Source organism: Schistocerca serialis, chromosome 4 (genome assembly GCF_023864345.2).
Source record: "Schistocerca serialis cubense isolate TAMUIC-IGC-003099 chromosome 4, iqSchSeri2.2, whole genome shotgun sequence".
NCBI classification, from domain to species: Eukaryota; Metazoa; Arthropoda; class Insecta; order Orthoptera; family Acrididae; genus Schistocerca; species Schistocerca serialis.
In genome coordinates this window covers 678802173-678818951 of record NC_064641.1, presented here as the reverse complement: position 1 = coordinate 678818951, position 16779 = coordinate 678802173, and the positions used below count along the sequence as shown (strand labels likewise).

The following is a 16779-nucleotide window of genomic DNA, read 5'->3' as shown; positions in this document are numbered from 1 at the left end:
ACTTTGTCCCTGTAGTGTTTTGTAAACTGAGGACATTTTGGTAGGATACTTGTATGATGGTTTGCCAGCTATGAATATAATCGATTAGTATTATACCATGGCAGGGCCAAAAATACTCAATGTCACCTTGCCCAGTGATGGTTGGTGGGAGTTCACCTTTTTCAGTGGTGGTGAATCCATGTTTCCACATCTTATTCTGCACCTTTCTCTCAGGTCACAGTGAAACACCCAGCACAATGGTGATTAGGTTGTTAAAGAAGCCATCTGGATCGGACTGACACAACTGCTTCAGTCTTCCTTTCTTTACCTCAAGTCTGCAAGCTTTCCGAATGGTCATGAGTAGTTATGAAACCAGGCAGGCAGCAGTCTTTGTTGTGTTCAAAAAGTTGTGCACTTGTTGAAAACTGATGCATGAATGGTCCGACATTTTGTTCTTTGTCATTCAGACTTGGTTGACCACACTAGAACTGTCTACACCATCTAGCTACTGCATCATTTGAGAGTAAATAATTGCAGTACACCTCCACCAATGCACGATGAATTTATTCAGGGCATATATATGCGGACAAGGAAAAAAATTCCTGGATTTCCCAGTTAAAATTACATGTTCTCTCAGGTGAAAATACATTTTTTCCATGTTAAGTGACAGTTTACTTTTCCCTGAAACTGTAATACTTATCAATTCATTGCATTGTTATGGTTTTATACACTGGCGTAGAATCTCCCGGCACTTTACAAAATGAAACTTAGGGGAAAAAAACATGTTTTGAGAAGATCTGTGACGTGCAGCAACAAGTATGCTGCATATTTTCGTATAAAGGAAGTGTAAATTTGAATTTCACCAACATCACATGTTACTTTCGGAAGCATTAAAATCGTGATTTCGATGTGCTTCTGTAAGCCAGCCATAGCTCATTTCACGTGATCTTGCCAGCCAATGATGGTGGATATTCAGAGCACAGGACACTTGATGTAGACAGCCAAATGCAACTTCACTGTTAAGTAGCACGACCACACAAGTAGGAAAAGTTAATGGTTGAACATAACATGGTATTGCTACAAGAAAAGCAAAGCTTTCGCATATAATATTGGCCTTGAAGATTAACAAGCTGCAACAGAATCTAAGCTTTCACATATAATGTTGATCTTTTTTGCGCTGTTTCAGTTTAAAATACATCACACAAATGTACGAGCAACATTTTTAATAATGGCATAAATGATTAATATCTTGCTTGAAATTCTTCTAATGGTCATCCTAAAATAATAATTGATTTTGAGAGTCAAACGCTATGTAATTTAAGAAATTCATCGTACATTCTCGCGAAAAGGAAATTTACTTTTAAAGTAACACGCTTTTCAAACTACCATGCCCAATATTTTCCCACGACATTTTAGAAATAGGTTCCTTTTAGCAGTTGCCAGAGGGCCAGATAATAGACGTCACTGCGCTTGTGCAGCTACGATGATGCAGAAAGCCCGTATGTTCGTACGTGTAAAACATTAAAAGATCTCGCATATCATAAAAGAAACAAGACATCAGAGGATTATTGGAATTTCGTGAACCATACTAAAATGTGTAATTCGGCTTAAAGTGAACATTCGTATGTCCAGATTCGGATGTAAATTTTCTTGGAGTTACCAGTACTGATTGCCACATGTTTGGTTCTTTATTATGGCATAATGTCATACATGCTAGAAGATGAAACGTGCACTTGAAATGCAGCGAACAGTTGAAACTAGCCGATAGTGTGGAATTAAGTACTTTGTTTCAAATAAACGGACTGCCCTCAGTGGAAAAAATTAATAACAGCCAAGTTTCTTTAGCAAACCGAAAAAAATAGCTCCATTGTTCTGCAAGGCGATAATGCTCAACTGTCAGAAAGGTGGAAATAAAATAAAATCTGAAACTAATAACTTGTTTTAGCCATCCGTAATTATGTGAATATTTTTTAATTCACTTGATGGCTCCCGGCTACAGAAATCAGTGTTGTTTTCATTTGACGTGACAGCAATAAATGAAGAGGAAACAGCAAAGTCACTAAAGGTATACATGGGCCATGTGGAGACTATCCACCTCACAACAACAACAACAACAACAACAACAACAACAACAACTCAGACTGCTCTGCGTATCAGTCCAGGATCTACGATATTTCCGAATCATGGCAATACTAGGTAATGGCGCCCCCATCCCACCTGCATTTGAGGTAGGATGCCAAATATTAAATCGACTTTTCAAAAAATGTTCATTTTGTAGTGCACATCATTCTGAAGAATCTCATACATAACACATATGTCTTCGAGGAAATGAAATCTATGTTATTTGGTTGTAAGTGTGCAAAAGTGCAGTGCCACACCTCTTCACACAGCATTATTCTGTCCCACATTACTGTATTTCACTCTGTAGAATCCAGCCATGTGTATTTTGTAATGGATGCCATCAAACTATATTCAGGACAGTGGAAATTAAAATGTCTTGCGGTGCTTCTCCTGCTCCCATGAAACAAAACCTCGCAATTAATACTGGATGGGATTATTTGTAAGTTGGATAACAAGAAATCTTCCGAAAATTTGCACTCTTTATTGCCTATTAGCTAATAACGTTCTCTTTTGTGCGACATAAAATTAAATGTAGGTTACATAAAAGCAGTAAAGACAAGAGACAAGCAAGGCAGTACACATTTCTTGAATCCTTTAAGTCCTAGCATTTTTTTTCTCTCCGCTTGCTACAACTTGACATGATGTGCTTTCCTTTCTGCGAAAGAATCTATTACCTCACCAAAGTTCGTCAAATGTTACGCTACACGAAAAAACGAAATCTCATTGTCTAATACTGAAAAAGCTGTTAATACAAATAGTACCCAAGACTGACGTGGTTTCTTGAGTTGATTACGTATATTTTCTCATTACAGCAATTGTAATACATACCAAATAAACGAGACTGTTTTGGAACAAATGGTCATATAATTCACGAAGTAACAATATCCAATGCCAAGGCCTACTACAAGCAATACACTTTACGTCAGGAAATAGTTTCACATTTCATTCATAGGCTGCAGCGTCTCAAGCATGAGATCGAAAATTAGTGGTACGAAATTTTTATATAAATTTGGAATCATCGTATTCTTCCATAATTTGTGTGATGTCCCCGTTTCTTCTCCTCCCTTGTTCTAACAATCAATCTTGTCATCACTAATTCTGTAACTATTCCTGCCAGTGTCAAAACTTATTCTCCGGTTAACTTCACTAATCCTGCCACAATCACCAGTTTAGCTTTTCCACGTTTCTTCTCCGGTTAGGCATTATTACATGTTCATAGAACGCGTTTTCCGTGCTACTCCCAGAATAGATCTTACGTGTGTGCTAGCCGGGACTGTACAACTGGCCATTACTAGGGTAGTGGTCTGGTCAAATACTTTGTCAAAATTTCATTTTCTTGGCTGCACCAAGAAGATAACATGTAATCTTACTTAACTGTTATTCGTTTATTTCCATTTTGATAGTCTGAATCTATGGATTTCACTAGTAATTATAAGAACACTGATCATTCGCAAACCCAGTCAAACACATAAACAAACAGCGATTGGCATTCATCCCTTCGGCTTTATTCCGATCAGCTCGTATAGCCCTGTCCCGTTTTGCTGCTGGAAAGTTTATTTCTAGATGTGACGGGAATGACCTGGCAGCCATCATGTACACTATGCATGTGTTCAAAAAGCGACACGGATGCGTTTCAAAATCATATGAATAATCGATAGACCAAAGTGCGCTGCTTGCTAGGTGCTTTGTAAAAAAAGATTTTTTTTTCCTCAAGAATATGAATTTTCCGCCGCCATCCCCCTCCCTCCCTTGAACTTGCCGCCCGGGGCAGATACCCCCATTTGTCCCTGCCACCTAGGTCCGGGCCTATTGCGCATGCGTGAATCAGGAAGTTTGGGCGCACCAGTATAATTTTTCTGGATAGCATCTGGCTGCTTGCTGCTGCTGCTGCTGCTGCCAGAAGTGGGAGAAGGTACTACTCATAAGCGACTTAACTGCGCATGCGCATGAGCCCGTTCGCAACTGCTCAAACAAATCTATAGCCTAGTTTACACAAAGACATTGGGTTGTGCCACTCACGTGGAATGAGTTGCACGCAGATGTTTTCATATTTGACTGTAGACACGGCGAAACCAGTATATACTCCAGTTTCATGGTTTCCTAAGTCGTGTCTGAAATTAAAGTTTTGGCACGAGTTGTGATGAAGTTAAAGCTTGTTGAGTGGAATCGCTGCATAAGAAGAAGAAGAAGAGAGGGGGGGGAAAAAAAAAAAAAAAAAAAAAAGTGTTTCGATCTGTGATGTCCTTAGGTTAGTTAGGTTTAAGTAGTTCTAAGTTCTAGGGGACTGTTGACCTTAGAAGGTCTAGGTCTAGGTCTAGGTCTAGGTCGCAGGCAATTGCACTACCGGCCACTTTGCATGCGCGCCGGGCAACTCGTTGGTGAAACTAAACAGTTTTGCCATGTTCTAACTTTGGCGGCACTAGTTGCATGGGTTTTGAGGTTGTGTGTGTTATTAGAGTGTAGACAAACTGAAATAAGAAGTGGGGAATGGAGAATAATGTTCGATTTTTGGATATCTATACTTCGCATAGGTGTTTGTGGGATTTCAGTGATGCTGATTACAAAAATAAGCAACATATTGCTGCTCCTGAGACCTTCACGTACGATCAGAACACAGATAGTTTGGCAGTATCTGAGCTGCAGGGCAATTTATTGAATTAGGAGCACATATACAACTGAATTAAGAAAAATACAAGCAAATATAATTCTAACTGTAGAAATGCTCTTGTCTACAAGACTAAAATCCCATTGTTCGAGTTGGCTGACTTTTTTTTTAAGGAATATTGTTTACAGGAGAGAAGGGGCCACACAAATCGAGAAGCTACATTCTTAATTCAATATTCATCTATTTAAAACATCGCACAGTGCTCCCTGCTCCCCATTCACATATGTTTGAATTTTGAAATACTGCCACTGTACAGATCTATCTTCAAGAGAGTAGTTTGCAAACCATTCTTTTCTTAATGCAGCCTGCTTCGAATAAGTACTGCTGTTAATGTTAATAATCATTACTGTTAATAATTATTGGTATTAATGAAAAAGTGTCAGCACCAACTAAAACCGCATCTTATAGCATGCTGGATGTTCTCGACTGTAATCCATGCAATGTGATATATAATTTCAGTCCTGGTGACAGTGCTTCATGCATTACAATATTTTTATTCCTTATCACATAATTAACTCTATTTAGAAGAAATGTTAACAATTCTGGTGACATTTTAAGATAATTTAAAAAACTTCTTGGGTCTTCCATTACAAATTATTTCAGCAAGGATGCTGAGCAACTGAGCTGACATCTTTTCTTCATCGAGTCACAAATCGAAACACGTTTCTTATTTTTTTCTTATGCAACAATTCCACGCAACAAGCTTTAACTCACAACTCATGTGACATGCAGCTGCCAAAACTTTCATTTCAGACACGACTCAGGAACTCGCAAAGCGATGAAACTGAAGTATATACTGGTTTTGCCATGTCTACAGTCAAATAGGAAACCATTTGTGTGCTTACTCATTCCACGCAATGAGTGGCGCAACCCAATGTCTTCTTGTAAACTAGGCTTAATGTAAACAGTGGTGGCATCACGTTCATCAGAGGCAATTTGTTGTTCTGAAGCACTGCAGTCTTCCTAAAACCTGTGACACATTTTGCTGATGGCAGGCACTTGTAAGAGCACTATGTTTTCTTATTGTATACAGCACACTTCCTTTGCAGCTTCTTTTTTTTCCCTGTCATTCATGTTTTATTACTGCAGTACCGGGATACAGTAATATACATTGTTAGAATATTGGTTCTTACCAGTCAAAATTACAAAAATCAAACTAAAACAATGAAAAATTCCCGGGTTATATACACCCTGTTATTGTAGCTTTGTTCCCCTTCCTCCTCTGATAGCTCTTTATAGTACTGTGGCATGGCGATTTCTAAGTATAATAGGACTGCAGACATGCAACTGCGAACAAAAAATTCATTATGTAACTTTTTTCCAGTGATGATAAAAAACATTATGAATATCCCTTGTACATTGATTTTCCGTACTCAATTTGATGAATCGATTCAATATTTTTGACACTTTGGTGTTGTTACTGGAGAACTGAATCTTCTTGTGATAAAGTTTAACATGCTGCAATAATTTGAAGCCTGATAGCAACATTCACAATGCGTGTTTCCGAATAATTTTTTTAAATAATTTTGATGACTGTTTTATGGAGACAGCATACAAGCTGTGTTTGTTCCCAGCAAAATGTAACCTATAAAATGTATCACAAAAACAACTGTACTCTTTAAGTTAGTATTAATCCTTGTTGCAGTAAATTTCAGAAAGTGCTGGAAAACTCAGCACATCAACAAATCATTTATCTTTCTTCAATCTGTTCCTTCTGCTGTGTGATTTAGCTGTTATCACTATCTGAAATGCAAATAATTTAGGTAGTAAGGGTAACATATCATCAAATAGTACAGACGGGTTGAGTGTTGAAACGAAAGACACTTAAACTAGAGAGAGAACTTGGCTATCTTTTGGACAAATCCTCTTCAGAGAGTATGCACACTGTACATACTAGCCCATCCACACACACCTAACCTGTGCAGTTACATTGTGACAGTACTGCAGCATGACTCAAGATTCCATTAGTACTTTATATTACAATATTTAGTGTCTGAAACGTATCGTGCATGGTAAAAGCTTTTGCAGAACTTCAAAACAAAATTAAAATGTTTCACTGAACCTGACAACTGAGGGTGACAGGGAAAGAAAATGCTACCATTAAATTTGGTAGGGATTACTTTGATCACACTATCTGTTGTGTTTTCAACAGAAGTACTTCCACATGTATTGCTGTCTGCTACATAATGTGTTTTTGTCTTACAGAAGTTACATTAATGTTTTTTAATTTAACCAAACATGTAATACATGGCATCTCAAAATATGCCCTTATGGGTTAGCAGTTTCTTCTGCTGATCTTTGATATGACATTATAAACAATAATTCATCCAAATGTGAGCTGCTCTTAGAATGTAATTAAAGTTGTGAATTGTTTGATAAAACTAACTTCAACTGTTAATGCCCCCTGTACATGATTATTTTGTCAGGGTGTTGTTTTGTTTGATAGATTTGCAAACCCACACCATGTTTGAGAGAGATTTGGACTGACGGCCAATTTTACAAGGTGGCGAACATTGATTTTGTTAGAATTTTTCTTTCTTTATTGTGAGTTTCCACAATCATGGAAAATGAAAGAGCACTGGCAATTACCGAAAAATAGAGGTGTTGCATCTTTCCCAGCCGTTACGTTATGCAGAAAGATACCAAAAAGACAATCAATATTCTATGCACTACATACAAGCAAGAGTGCAATAAAATAAAAACAGAGCTCTTCAGTTCTTCCAAAAATGATGTATCTGTCCCATCCCTATACCGCTCCCATTCACAAAACCTTGCCACAGGAGTCTTATCCCTGCGGAAGTCCCAGTTGTAAGACTTGCTCAGTCCTTGCACTCACCATATCCTACTCCAGTCCTGTCATGGGCTTATCCTATACCATCAGATGCAGCACCACCTGTCAAGCGAGCTGTCTTATATACCAGCTGTATTGCAATCACTGCACAACATTTTGTGTGTGCATGACCTCTGATCAGCTGTCCACCAGAATGAATGGCCACCGACAAACTGTGGTCAAGAACAAAATTGTCCAACTAGTGGCACAACATTATGTTGAGCATAACATGCTCGAGTTCAATGGCTGCTTTATAACCTGTGCCATCTGGGTTATTCCCTCCACTATCAGCTTTTCTGATTGGGAGTTATCCTTGCAGCACATCCTTCACTCCCACAAATGTAGCCTCAGCCTCTGCTAACCCAATGTCTCCACTCTCTCTCTACTCAACAGTTTCCTATTCCTCTGTACTGTCACCTCACACCATCTTCATCAGCACTACATGTCACTGCATCCAGCACCTGTGTGTCACATGCCTAGCCTCTGCATCTGCCACCCCTCCCTCACCCATTCCTATGCTGTATACCTGACTGTTCCTGCTTCTTGCTCTTTCTCCCTCTACCCTACCCACCCCCACCCCCACCCAACACAACCTCAACTACCAACTATGTATTTGGATGTGTGGGCGTGTGCACATAAACTTTTCACTTTTGTGGGTGCCTCTCAATGACACAATAACTCTGCTTTTTGGTGACTGGTCTCCTTATTAACTATTTAAAATCCTGTGTTGTGGAATTTTAATGAACTTCCATTAGAGGAATCCGGCAAAGACAGCAGATTTTTACATAACTGTCACTTCGTTTTCAATGTGAGTGTGAAGTAATTCTGACAAGTTTTTAATAGTTTGACTGTTTCTTTGGAGAAAGTTGATGTAATCATCAGGTTCTGAGTGTAATATTTCCTTCATCAGATTTTCATGAGCATATTTATCTCTCAGTTTCAACCACTTCCTGAACCAGCATTTTGTTTTCTTTTACTTCTTTATAGTCCACCTCCGTAGCATAGCAGTAGCATTACCGCCTACCACGCAGGCGGCCCGGTATCAATTCCCAGCAGGAGACTGGTGTTGTGTGTCCTTCATCATCAACTCACAAGTCGCCGACGTGGCGTCACCTGAAAAGGACTTGCAATACGGCGGCCGAACTCCCTCGAATGGGGCCTCCCGGCCAACAATGCCATACAATCATTTCCATTTTATACTTCTTTATACACATTGCTTAAATTAATGTGAGGAATGCCTTACCTGCATTGGTATCTGTTCCCACTAATAGCGTCAGAATACTTCCTAATGTGTGAGCATGACAGCTACTTCAAAAGTGAAGTTACATTTAACAATTTGGTTGGTATAGCTGCCTGCTTCTTTGACAAGCCTGTAGGAAAAAAAGAGCAAATTTTACAAGCAAGTTTGATTATTATCATGGCCCTTCAGCAATATCTTTCTTGTCAGACAAAAATGGTTTTTATTTAATGTTAAAATATGAGCCCCCTGTCCCCCCTCCCCCCAGGTCAGAGCTGACTTGGTTGACTGTTTTACAGATTAGAAGGAGACAATGACTTATATTCTCAAATAGGAACATGTTTTGTAAAGTACTGTGGCCTTTAGTTAACAAGTAATATAAGTGAAATATTCATACATGATTACCCTTTTCAGGGTGTGAAGTCCTTGGAATTAAAAAGTTCCAAGCCAAAATTGGTCTGGACAATGTTAAAAGCATATCCATGTTCTCCAAGATGGGATTTAATAAAGTAAGTAACAAAACTGAAAATTCTACAATGTAATCTTCTGCTTCGAAAAACAACAGTGTTGTACTGCCGATGATGTAATGGACACTTTTTTTTTATAAAGCTGCTTGGTTTCAGGTTAGTGAAAGTAACATCTTTCAAGAAGTTACCATGGAAAGGATAGTTGACAATGGCTGGAAGACCTGGCTCCTGGAACAAACACAAGGCTCAGAACAAGTGAAAGATTAGTATCTATCTTTGTCCCTATAGTTGCATGTGGATAGTGACTGAGAACAGGTTAAAACTGCAGTGTTGTCTCAAAATTGTTGATTTACAATATTTGTTGCTTTTACAATTAAGAAATGGGAATCACAGCTGAGAGTTACATTTGCATCACTGAAGGACAAACTTTTTTTTTTTAAATATTTTATTGTATACTGTATAAGATAACAAAAGTATTTTAATGTAAACTATATAAAGTATGTAATAGAAATAAATGACAAAAATATATTTCATGATTTGTTCAGCTCTTAGAGGAATGTGGACAACACTCATGACACAGAGTAATATATATTTTCACAAAAAATACTTGTTACACATACAAACAGTACTAATTTTTTCCAGACTTTCTAAAAAAATACAAGGGCTTTTGAAATTAAAATTATATGACTTATGTACAAGGTAACTGTAATAAATTCATTTAAAAACAAAATATAGTCCTGGTGGTTTACAAGAGCACAATAATGTATGTTAAATCCACTCTTTCAGAATAGCACATATACAAATTGATAGGCCTTTGTTGCATTTCATTGCATCTCCTCTCTCTCCCTCACACACACACACACACACACACACACACACACACACACCACTCTGAGATATTCTTAATTAACACCTTAAACTCAACAGCCACATTAAAATTAATTAATTGTACAGTATCTGATACTTAGACCTACAAAATAGTATTATATTGCACCAATATATTATTTTGATGTCAAAAATCTCTATTTATAGTACACTGGCAAGAACTGGGTAACTATTCTTTGTCTAGGGCTATTCATTACAACAGCAAAAATGAAATAATAGTTGTTCTTGAAAATGTATGGGGAGGAACCAAGAATCCTGATCAATTAACTTTTTTACTCATAAGTAATTAAAATGGTGTGATTTTTATAGGCACTGAACATTACAGCAAGAATCTTCATTGGTAGAAGTGTCACTAATGTCAATATTTCACAGGTACAATGATACTTAGTTCTACAACAGTACATAAAAAGCAAATATAATTAATAACAGCAAAAAATAATGTAATGAACTGCACACTGAATTTGAAACATGGTACTTGCGTACTTGGTTTTAGTGTCCAACCATCTCTCAAGAAGTCAATGAATTTAACTCATATGTTGCATTATTGGATAGATAGTAAGCATCTACTTTATAATTCAAGTGTAAGACAATGTTATAAGGAACATTATCTTCGTCTGTAATAAATTTTACATATGTAGCTGGTATACATGTATTTATAAAATGAACTTAAGCCCAAGGTTAAAGGATTCTTAAGAGAAGATGTATTCTTCTCCACAATGAGAATGATTCAAGCTTATGGAAGGAAAAGCCAAAGGAAAAGCCAGGATAGAATATTGTCAATGAAGAACTTGTATGTTCACGCTGTTTTTTTCCCCTCTTTCTGTGTGAACAACAAAACACACAATTCAGAGCAAGGATACAGAAAACACACCTGACGACGATGACGGCTATTATTATTATTATTTTTGTTATTATTATTATTAGTAGTAGTAGTAGTATGATGATGAAGCTGTTTTGTTTAATTTACAGAATGAAATTACATCAAATAGATATGTTCAAGCAGCTAAGCAATATATGCTTACATCGGTAACCCTACTTAACAAGAAATCAGAAACAAATGAAACTACAGTCTTTGGCTTCTGATACATGTGTGTCTGTCTGTGTGTGTGTGTGTGTGTGTGTGTGTGTAACACATTCACTATCAGTGTACAATATACAAGGTGAACCAAAATTTGTGCAATTGGATACTACAGGACAATTCCTTGCATTCTAACAGTACAAAAAGGCATCTAACAAAATTTCATCCCACCCATATTTTCAGTAGAAAATGGATGTCAAAGAATGGAAATTTGGCAACACTGCAATCACATCTATGAAAAGTATATTCATTCAATACTATGTGAATAGGCTGCCCAGTTACTACATTATAATACCCAAGTTCAAGATTTCATTTCTTGGTTTAGGTGTAAATCTTTTTATGTTCTAATTTTAGACAGCATGATGTGGTACTTGGCTTCTTAATTATCATGCAGCAATTACAGCAAGTCTTATACAAAACAAGTGCATTTATTTAATACTGAAATAGAATTTCTGTCCTATAATAAGTAATTTCTTTAATTGAGTATGAATATTTCTCAAATGTTTGACCAATAGTATTATGTTGCACATTAAAAAACTAGTTGTAGGATATATATATCATTTAATAAACATAGTATTCCACAGCGTTATTGGACAGATCAAAATTAGAAAATAAGAAAAAGAACTTAGTTCAGAATTGACCTCTCAGACTGGAATATTCTAATGCAAAACTCTGCCCACTGCACTAACTGGGAGATACAGCTTTGCAGTATTGAATGAAGATACTTGTCATTCATGCCAACCTGTCTTTCATTAACACCTTTTTTTCTTTCGGAAAAGATGTACAGGACAAAATCCTGCTTGAGACATTTTTGCACTGTTGGACTGCAAGGAATTGCAGTGTGGGATCCAAGTTTGCAAATTTTGGTTCCCCCTGTATAACAGATACATAACCACTCGGAGCCCATGACTTAATCCAAAAATGTGAATCTTGGCCAAAGCTGAACATTGTAACACAGTCATTAACTGGCTTTGCAGCTCTGGACAACTGGTACCTTTTATGATCTGATGTTTCAGATTCACAGGCATAAACCCACAGACTTCAACATATGTTGTTAACCATGTCAAATCCAATAAAGGCATCAACAGTAATGAAGTACAAAGTTGCTCTGGGTGCATTTACTTTAATTCAAAACAGCAACAATATTGTGGGATTCACAGCAATGTATCAAATTTATTGGTAAGTTTTGAAAATGAATGTTTGCTAAATATTGTATGAATTGAATATTCTGTTAACAGTAACACATTTATGATATCGGTTTCTGTTATTATGAATGTTGCACACATGACTTTTGATGTAATGGAAAAATGCAACCAAAGAAAATCTGGAGGCATAAATCCAAGACCTAAGTTTCACTGAAGACATAACAATATTTTATTAATATTTAGTTACAAATATAATGTGAAAATGAACTACAACATTGTTTGAAGTGTAAAATCATGGATGATTTTACTTCCGAATAAGGCAAAGAGAAAGCAATGTTGACTGAAGTACATAAGTACTTCTATTGCGGTAAATTGGCATCTAAAACAGGAACTGGAAAATGAGAAATGCCCAAATACTATTGTAGCACAGTTAATGAGTCATACTTAGTTATCATCTGAAATATGTATTATGCAGCTGCATCACATCTTGAGTAATGGTTGGACAGATAAGCAAATCCTGCTTGAGGGAAAAAAAAAGGGGACCCGACACTCCCCCCCCCCCTCCTCCCTCCCTCTCTCTCTCTCTCTCTCACACACACACACACACACACACACACACACACACACACACACACACAGAGAGAGAGAGAGAGAGAGAGAGAGAGAGAGAGAGAGAGAGAGAGAGAGAGAGAGAGATACACAAATCCTCCCTACAATAAATACAAAATTGTCAGTTGTTTAAGGTATAAAAAATGTACAGTTAGCAACTAAAACTGACCAAATTTTCATCTTCAAGACTCGAAAGATGTGTTACTTTAAAACAACAGTATTTTGTTTCCTACATGAATATAAACTGTTTCAACAACCTTTTGCATAGGTACTAAAGTTTGATTTCCTAAAAAATCTTCATTTATTTCTACAAAGTGGCAGTGAAAATGGCATAAAACATAAATCTAATAAGAAGTGTAACTGTGACTGTGCCAAATGATCTTTTAAAAATTATTTCAAGCAAAATATTTCAAGGCACCTAAAAGTGTGACCACTGCTTATTAATACTATATATTCTGAATACCATCACTCATCAGGTAAAATCCTTACACTGCAATTATATCACAATTCTCTCTGTTAAAGAATGGAACAGAATACTTATTGCCTAAGAGTGACATCATACTGCAGCAGTACATTCAATTAAAATTATGTAATTAAAAACACTGTATAATTTTATGAGATGGTGGTGTTCTGTTATTACTATTGTCATGACAGGCCTCACTGTCCATCAGCTGATGTACTGTGATGGCTCAGAGGAGTGTCTCGTCCTGGTGTTGACTTTGGTGAATTGTGCGATTCTGGCCTTGATCTGCACAAACAAAGCCACAAACGAATACTGTGAGAAATCCAAGTTGCCAGAAGCGTGCATATGAGAATAACATTTTATTAGCACAGAAATTAATGGTTCTGTTTACTATCATGCAAAATACCTTTTAAGTTTACATGCAGTATAATCTGCTTAAAGCAGGAAAAACTGAGTAACAGAATGAAAACAGCTATGACAATGTGCATGGCATAGCATAAAACATCACCCTATCCATGCTTATTACAAGTTCTCTTAAATCATAAGATGGTCAGAAACAACTTAAATGGTTGGGAAAGGGTTGTTAAATGAACTCAGCCATCAAGATGCATCTTACAAGTATACTACAGACATACTCCAGAACAAAAGAAAATGTTTGCTGAATGGTCATCACTTAAAAATTCATGTGCACATGTTCATCTTCAAGAAGATTCTGTAGCAGCATTACATACTGTAACAACACGAATAAAAAATTTGCTGTGATATTATGTAATTTTGTGATCTTATTTACACTATACGCATCAGTCAATTATGGAGGAGCGGTTGCCATTCACCATTTCTGTTTATTGTTTCCAACCTGGAATTTCCTTCATTACAGCAAATATCTGATTTTGCATATTACACAAACAAGTAATCAGGAAAAACCTATGTGGTTGGTCTCAAGAAAGCTAGTGCAGACTGCTCTGGGAGTGGGTTAATGAAGTTAGAGATGGAGAATGACGAGGCATCAAGTTGAGAATTATAAAATACCACTATTTAATATTGTAATTCAAGGATTCATAACTGTCTGATAAACATGCAGCACAGCAGTTTCAGTGATGACTGGTTTTCGCAATGTATTTTTGACTATACTGATTGACCATAAATACAGTAATGCACTGAGTATCCAATGAAACAGATCAAGTTCACAGGCAGGACAGTGTGTGAATGTGTAGGTATGTTAATTATAGATATTCTATTAAAAAATATGATCAAAAATGATCTGTTAAAAGACCATGAAGGTTTCAGTGGCTCTTTTACATTAAGTTTTTATTAAGAATATGAAATATTAGTAGCCAAACCACATATATTAATTTAGCAAGCTGACTGTGTGCATCATCCGAGACAAACTGTAGCAAAAAGTAAATTCATCAGAGTTTTTGGTAGAACACATCAGCAGAATAAATACTACTTTTTCATACTTATATTATGATGAATAGAAGCATTAATTTATTCATTATGTTGAAAATAAGTTTAATGAATGTAACTCAAAATAACACAGAGGCAAACGAGGCAGGTAAAAAGTAATACAGGGGCTAAAAAATGAGAATTATGAAGAGTAAAAAGTAAGAAAGCAGGAATGGCTAGAAGAGAAACCCAAATGCGAATGCCATCTAAATGCAGATGCCATCTACAGGAAAACTGAAAATAAGTTTGGAGAAAGGAGAAGTACCCTTATGGATATTACAACCTCCGATGGCAAGCTGTTGCTACACATAAGGAGCAGGAGCAGGAGGAGGAGGAGGAGGAGGAGGAGGAGGAGGCAAAAAGATGGAAGCATAGCTGCCAACCATGAGATGTAGCTGTCAGTAATTGCATGGCAAATATAGAAGTGGGTTTATGGGCTCTCCCTCTTTTTTTTTTTTTTTTTTTTTTGGTGGGTGGGGGGGCTGCTTAGAGTTTAATGTCCCATTGACATTGAGGTTCTTAAGAGACGGAGCCCAAGCTCAGATTGTGTCAAGGATGGGAAAGGAAATTGGCTGCGCCCTTTCATTTCGATTTAATTGGAAAATTTTTAAAGTAAGAATTCTGTTTTGAGCCTTTAAACACTGTACTTCAGACACTTTTGGCTCTAAATAAAAATGATTTTCCAGTGAGTAAAGTAACTGTAAATGAAAAAAAAATCAGGTTAAATGGGAAAAGCTAAAACTCAGTTTAGTAAATGTGAAGCTGCTTTAGAAACATTTCTGTAATTTACAAATACCGCAAAATCAATACATGTACATCTCTCAAAATTATTAATTAAAAAGAAAGTAAAATATGCAAACAAAATTATCAATTTACATCATGATGTGAGAGGCACATCTTCAGTGTTTTATATAAAAATATTTACAAGTCTTTCTCATCCACTGTCTCTTCTTGCTGGACCTGCTACTTGTATAATACAGACTCCTCACTGGTGACTGACTATACTTTCTCCTGACTGATAATCTTGTCGTATTCTTTACAGCCTGAATATGATCCTTTGTAAAATTATTTTGGTAATATGCCCTTCCTGAATATAAATGGTTCATTTACTGATGATCAAAGCACTCAAGGTTCTCGTATTCATACTAGATCGAAATACAGTACTAAAAACTCTCTCACAGGCAGCATTACTACAAGCAATAATCAGTAACACAAGCATAAGCCTGCTCAGTGATTGATGCTTTTCAATGCCTGATGCATCACACATAGCAGATATTTTGTACGAAGTACTATCAGCTCTCTCTTCTTCCACCATTCCAAACTCATCAAACTGGTATTTTTTTTTTTTTTTTTTTTTTTTTTTTTTTTTTTTTTTTTTTTTTTTTTATTTTAAGAAGTCATCGTGTAGTGGAAATATTTCTTTGACAGAATACGTGAGTTGATGAAAAATTTTCTGACAGCTTCATAAAATTTTGTAACTACAGATTTTTCAAGCTTGCTGTGACGAATATAGCTTCTAGTATCTACACCAATGACAATATCTTCATCCCCTTTGTGATATTTGTTTTTTGAAATTTCAATTCCAGCAAACTACGAGATGCAGGTACAAAGCTCACAATCAAATCTGTAAATAAGTTATTTAGGATGCTATGAAGTCTGTGATTTATTGACTCTTCTTTCTGAAGGACTACATTCACTTTGGTAAATAACAAAACAATATTACACAAGAAAAGAAGATACAGCTTAGTTACTGGATCATTTAGAACAGGGCACACTCTAGATAAGTGAACATTGTTTACGTTTTGTTAAGCTTTCTCACATTGAAATTTTACAACAGTTTCCCACTGTTCAATT

The 16779-nt window shown here is 36.5% G+C and overlaps 2 protein-coding genes across 6 annotated transcripts in view; one reads left to right on the top strand and one right to left on the bottom strand.

Annotated features, from left to right (window-relative positions):
* LOC126473163 (alpha/beta-tubulin-N-acetyltransferase 9) overlaps nucleotides 1–9827 on the top strand; it is a 77208-nt gene extending 67381 nt beyond the window's left edge. For 4 of the 5 annotated variants that reach the window (XM_050100035.1, XM_050100030.1, XM_050100034.1 and 1 more), the window contains 2 exons: nucleotides 9247–9341; nucleotides 9456–9827. In XM_050100035.1, the coding sequence (XP_049955992.1) occupies nucleotides 9247–9341; nucleotides 9456–9566 (206 nt within the window). In that variant the 3' untranslated portion in view covers nucleotides 9567–9827. Of the gene's footprint in view, nucleotides 1–9246; nucleotides 9342–9441 lie in introns of all 5 variants that reach the window. The other variant, XM_050100031.1, reaches the window with a different exon arrangement.
* Nucleotides 9828–10135: 308 nt separating this feature from the next.
* The window catches only part of LOC126473162 (arf-GAP with dual PH domain-containing protein 1-like), a 140446-nt gene continuing 133802 nt past the window's right edge, over nucleotides 10136–16779 (bottom strand). Inside the window, exon 8 of the mRNA XM_050100029.1 lies at nucleotides 10136–13764. Within this exon, the coding sequence (XP_049955986.1) occupies nucleotides 13674–13764 (91 nt within the window). The 3' untranslated portion in view covers nucleotides 10136–13673. The remainder of the gene's footprint in view (nucleotides 13765–16779) is intronic.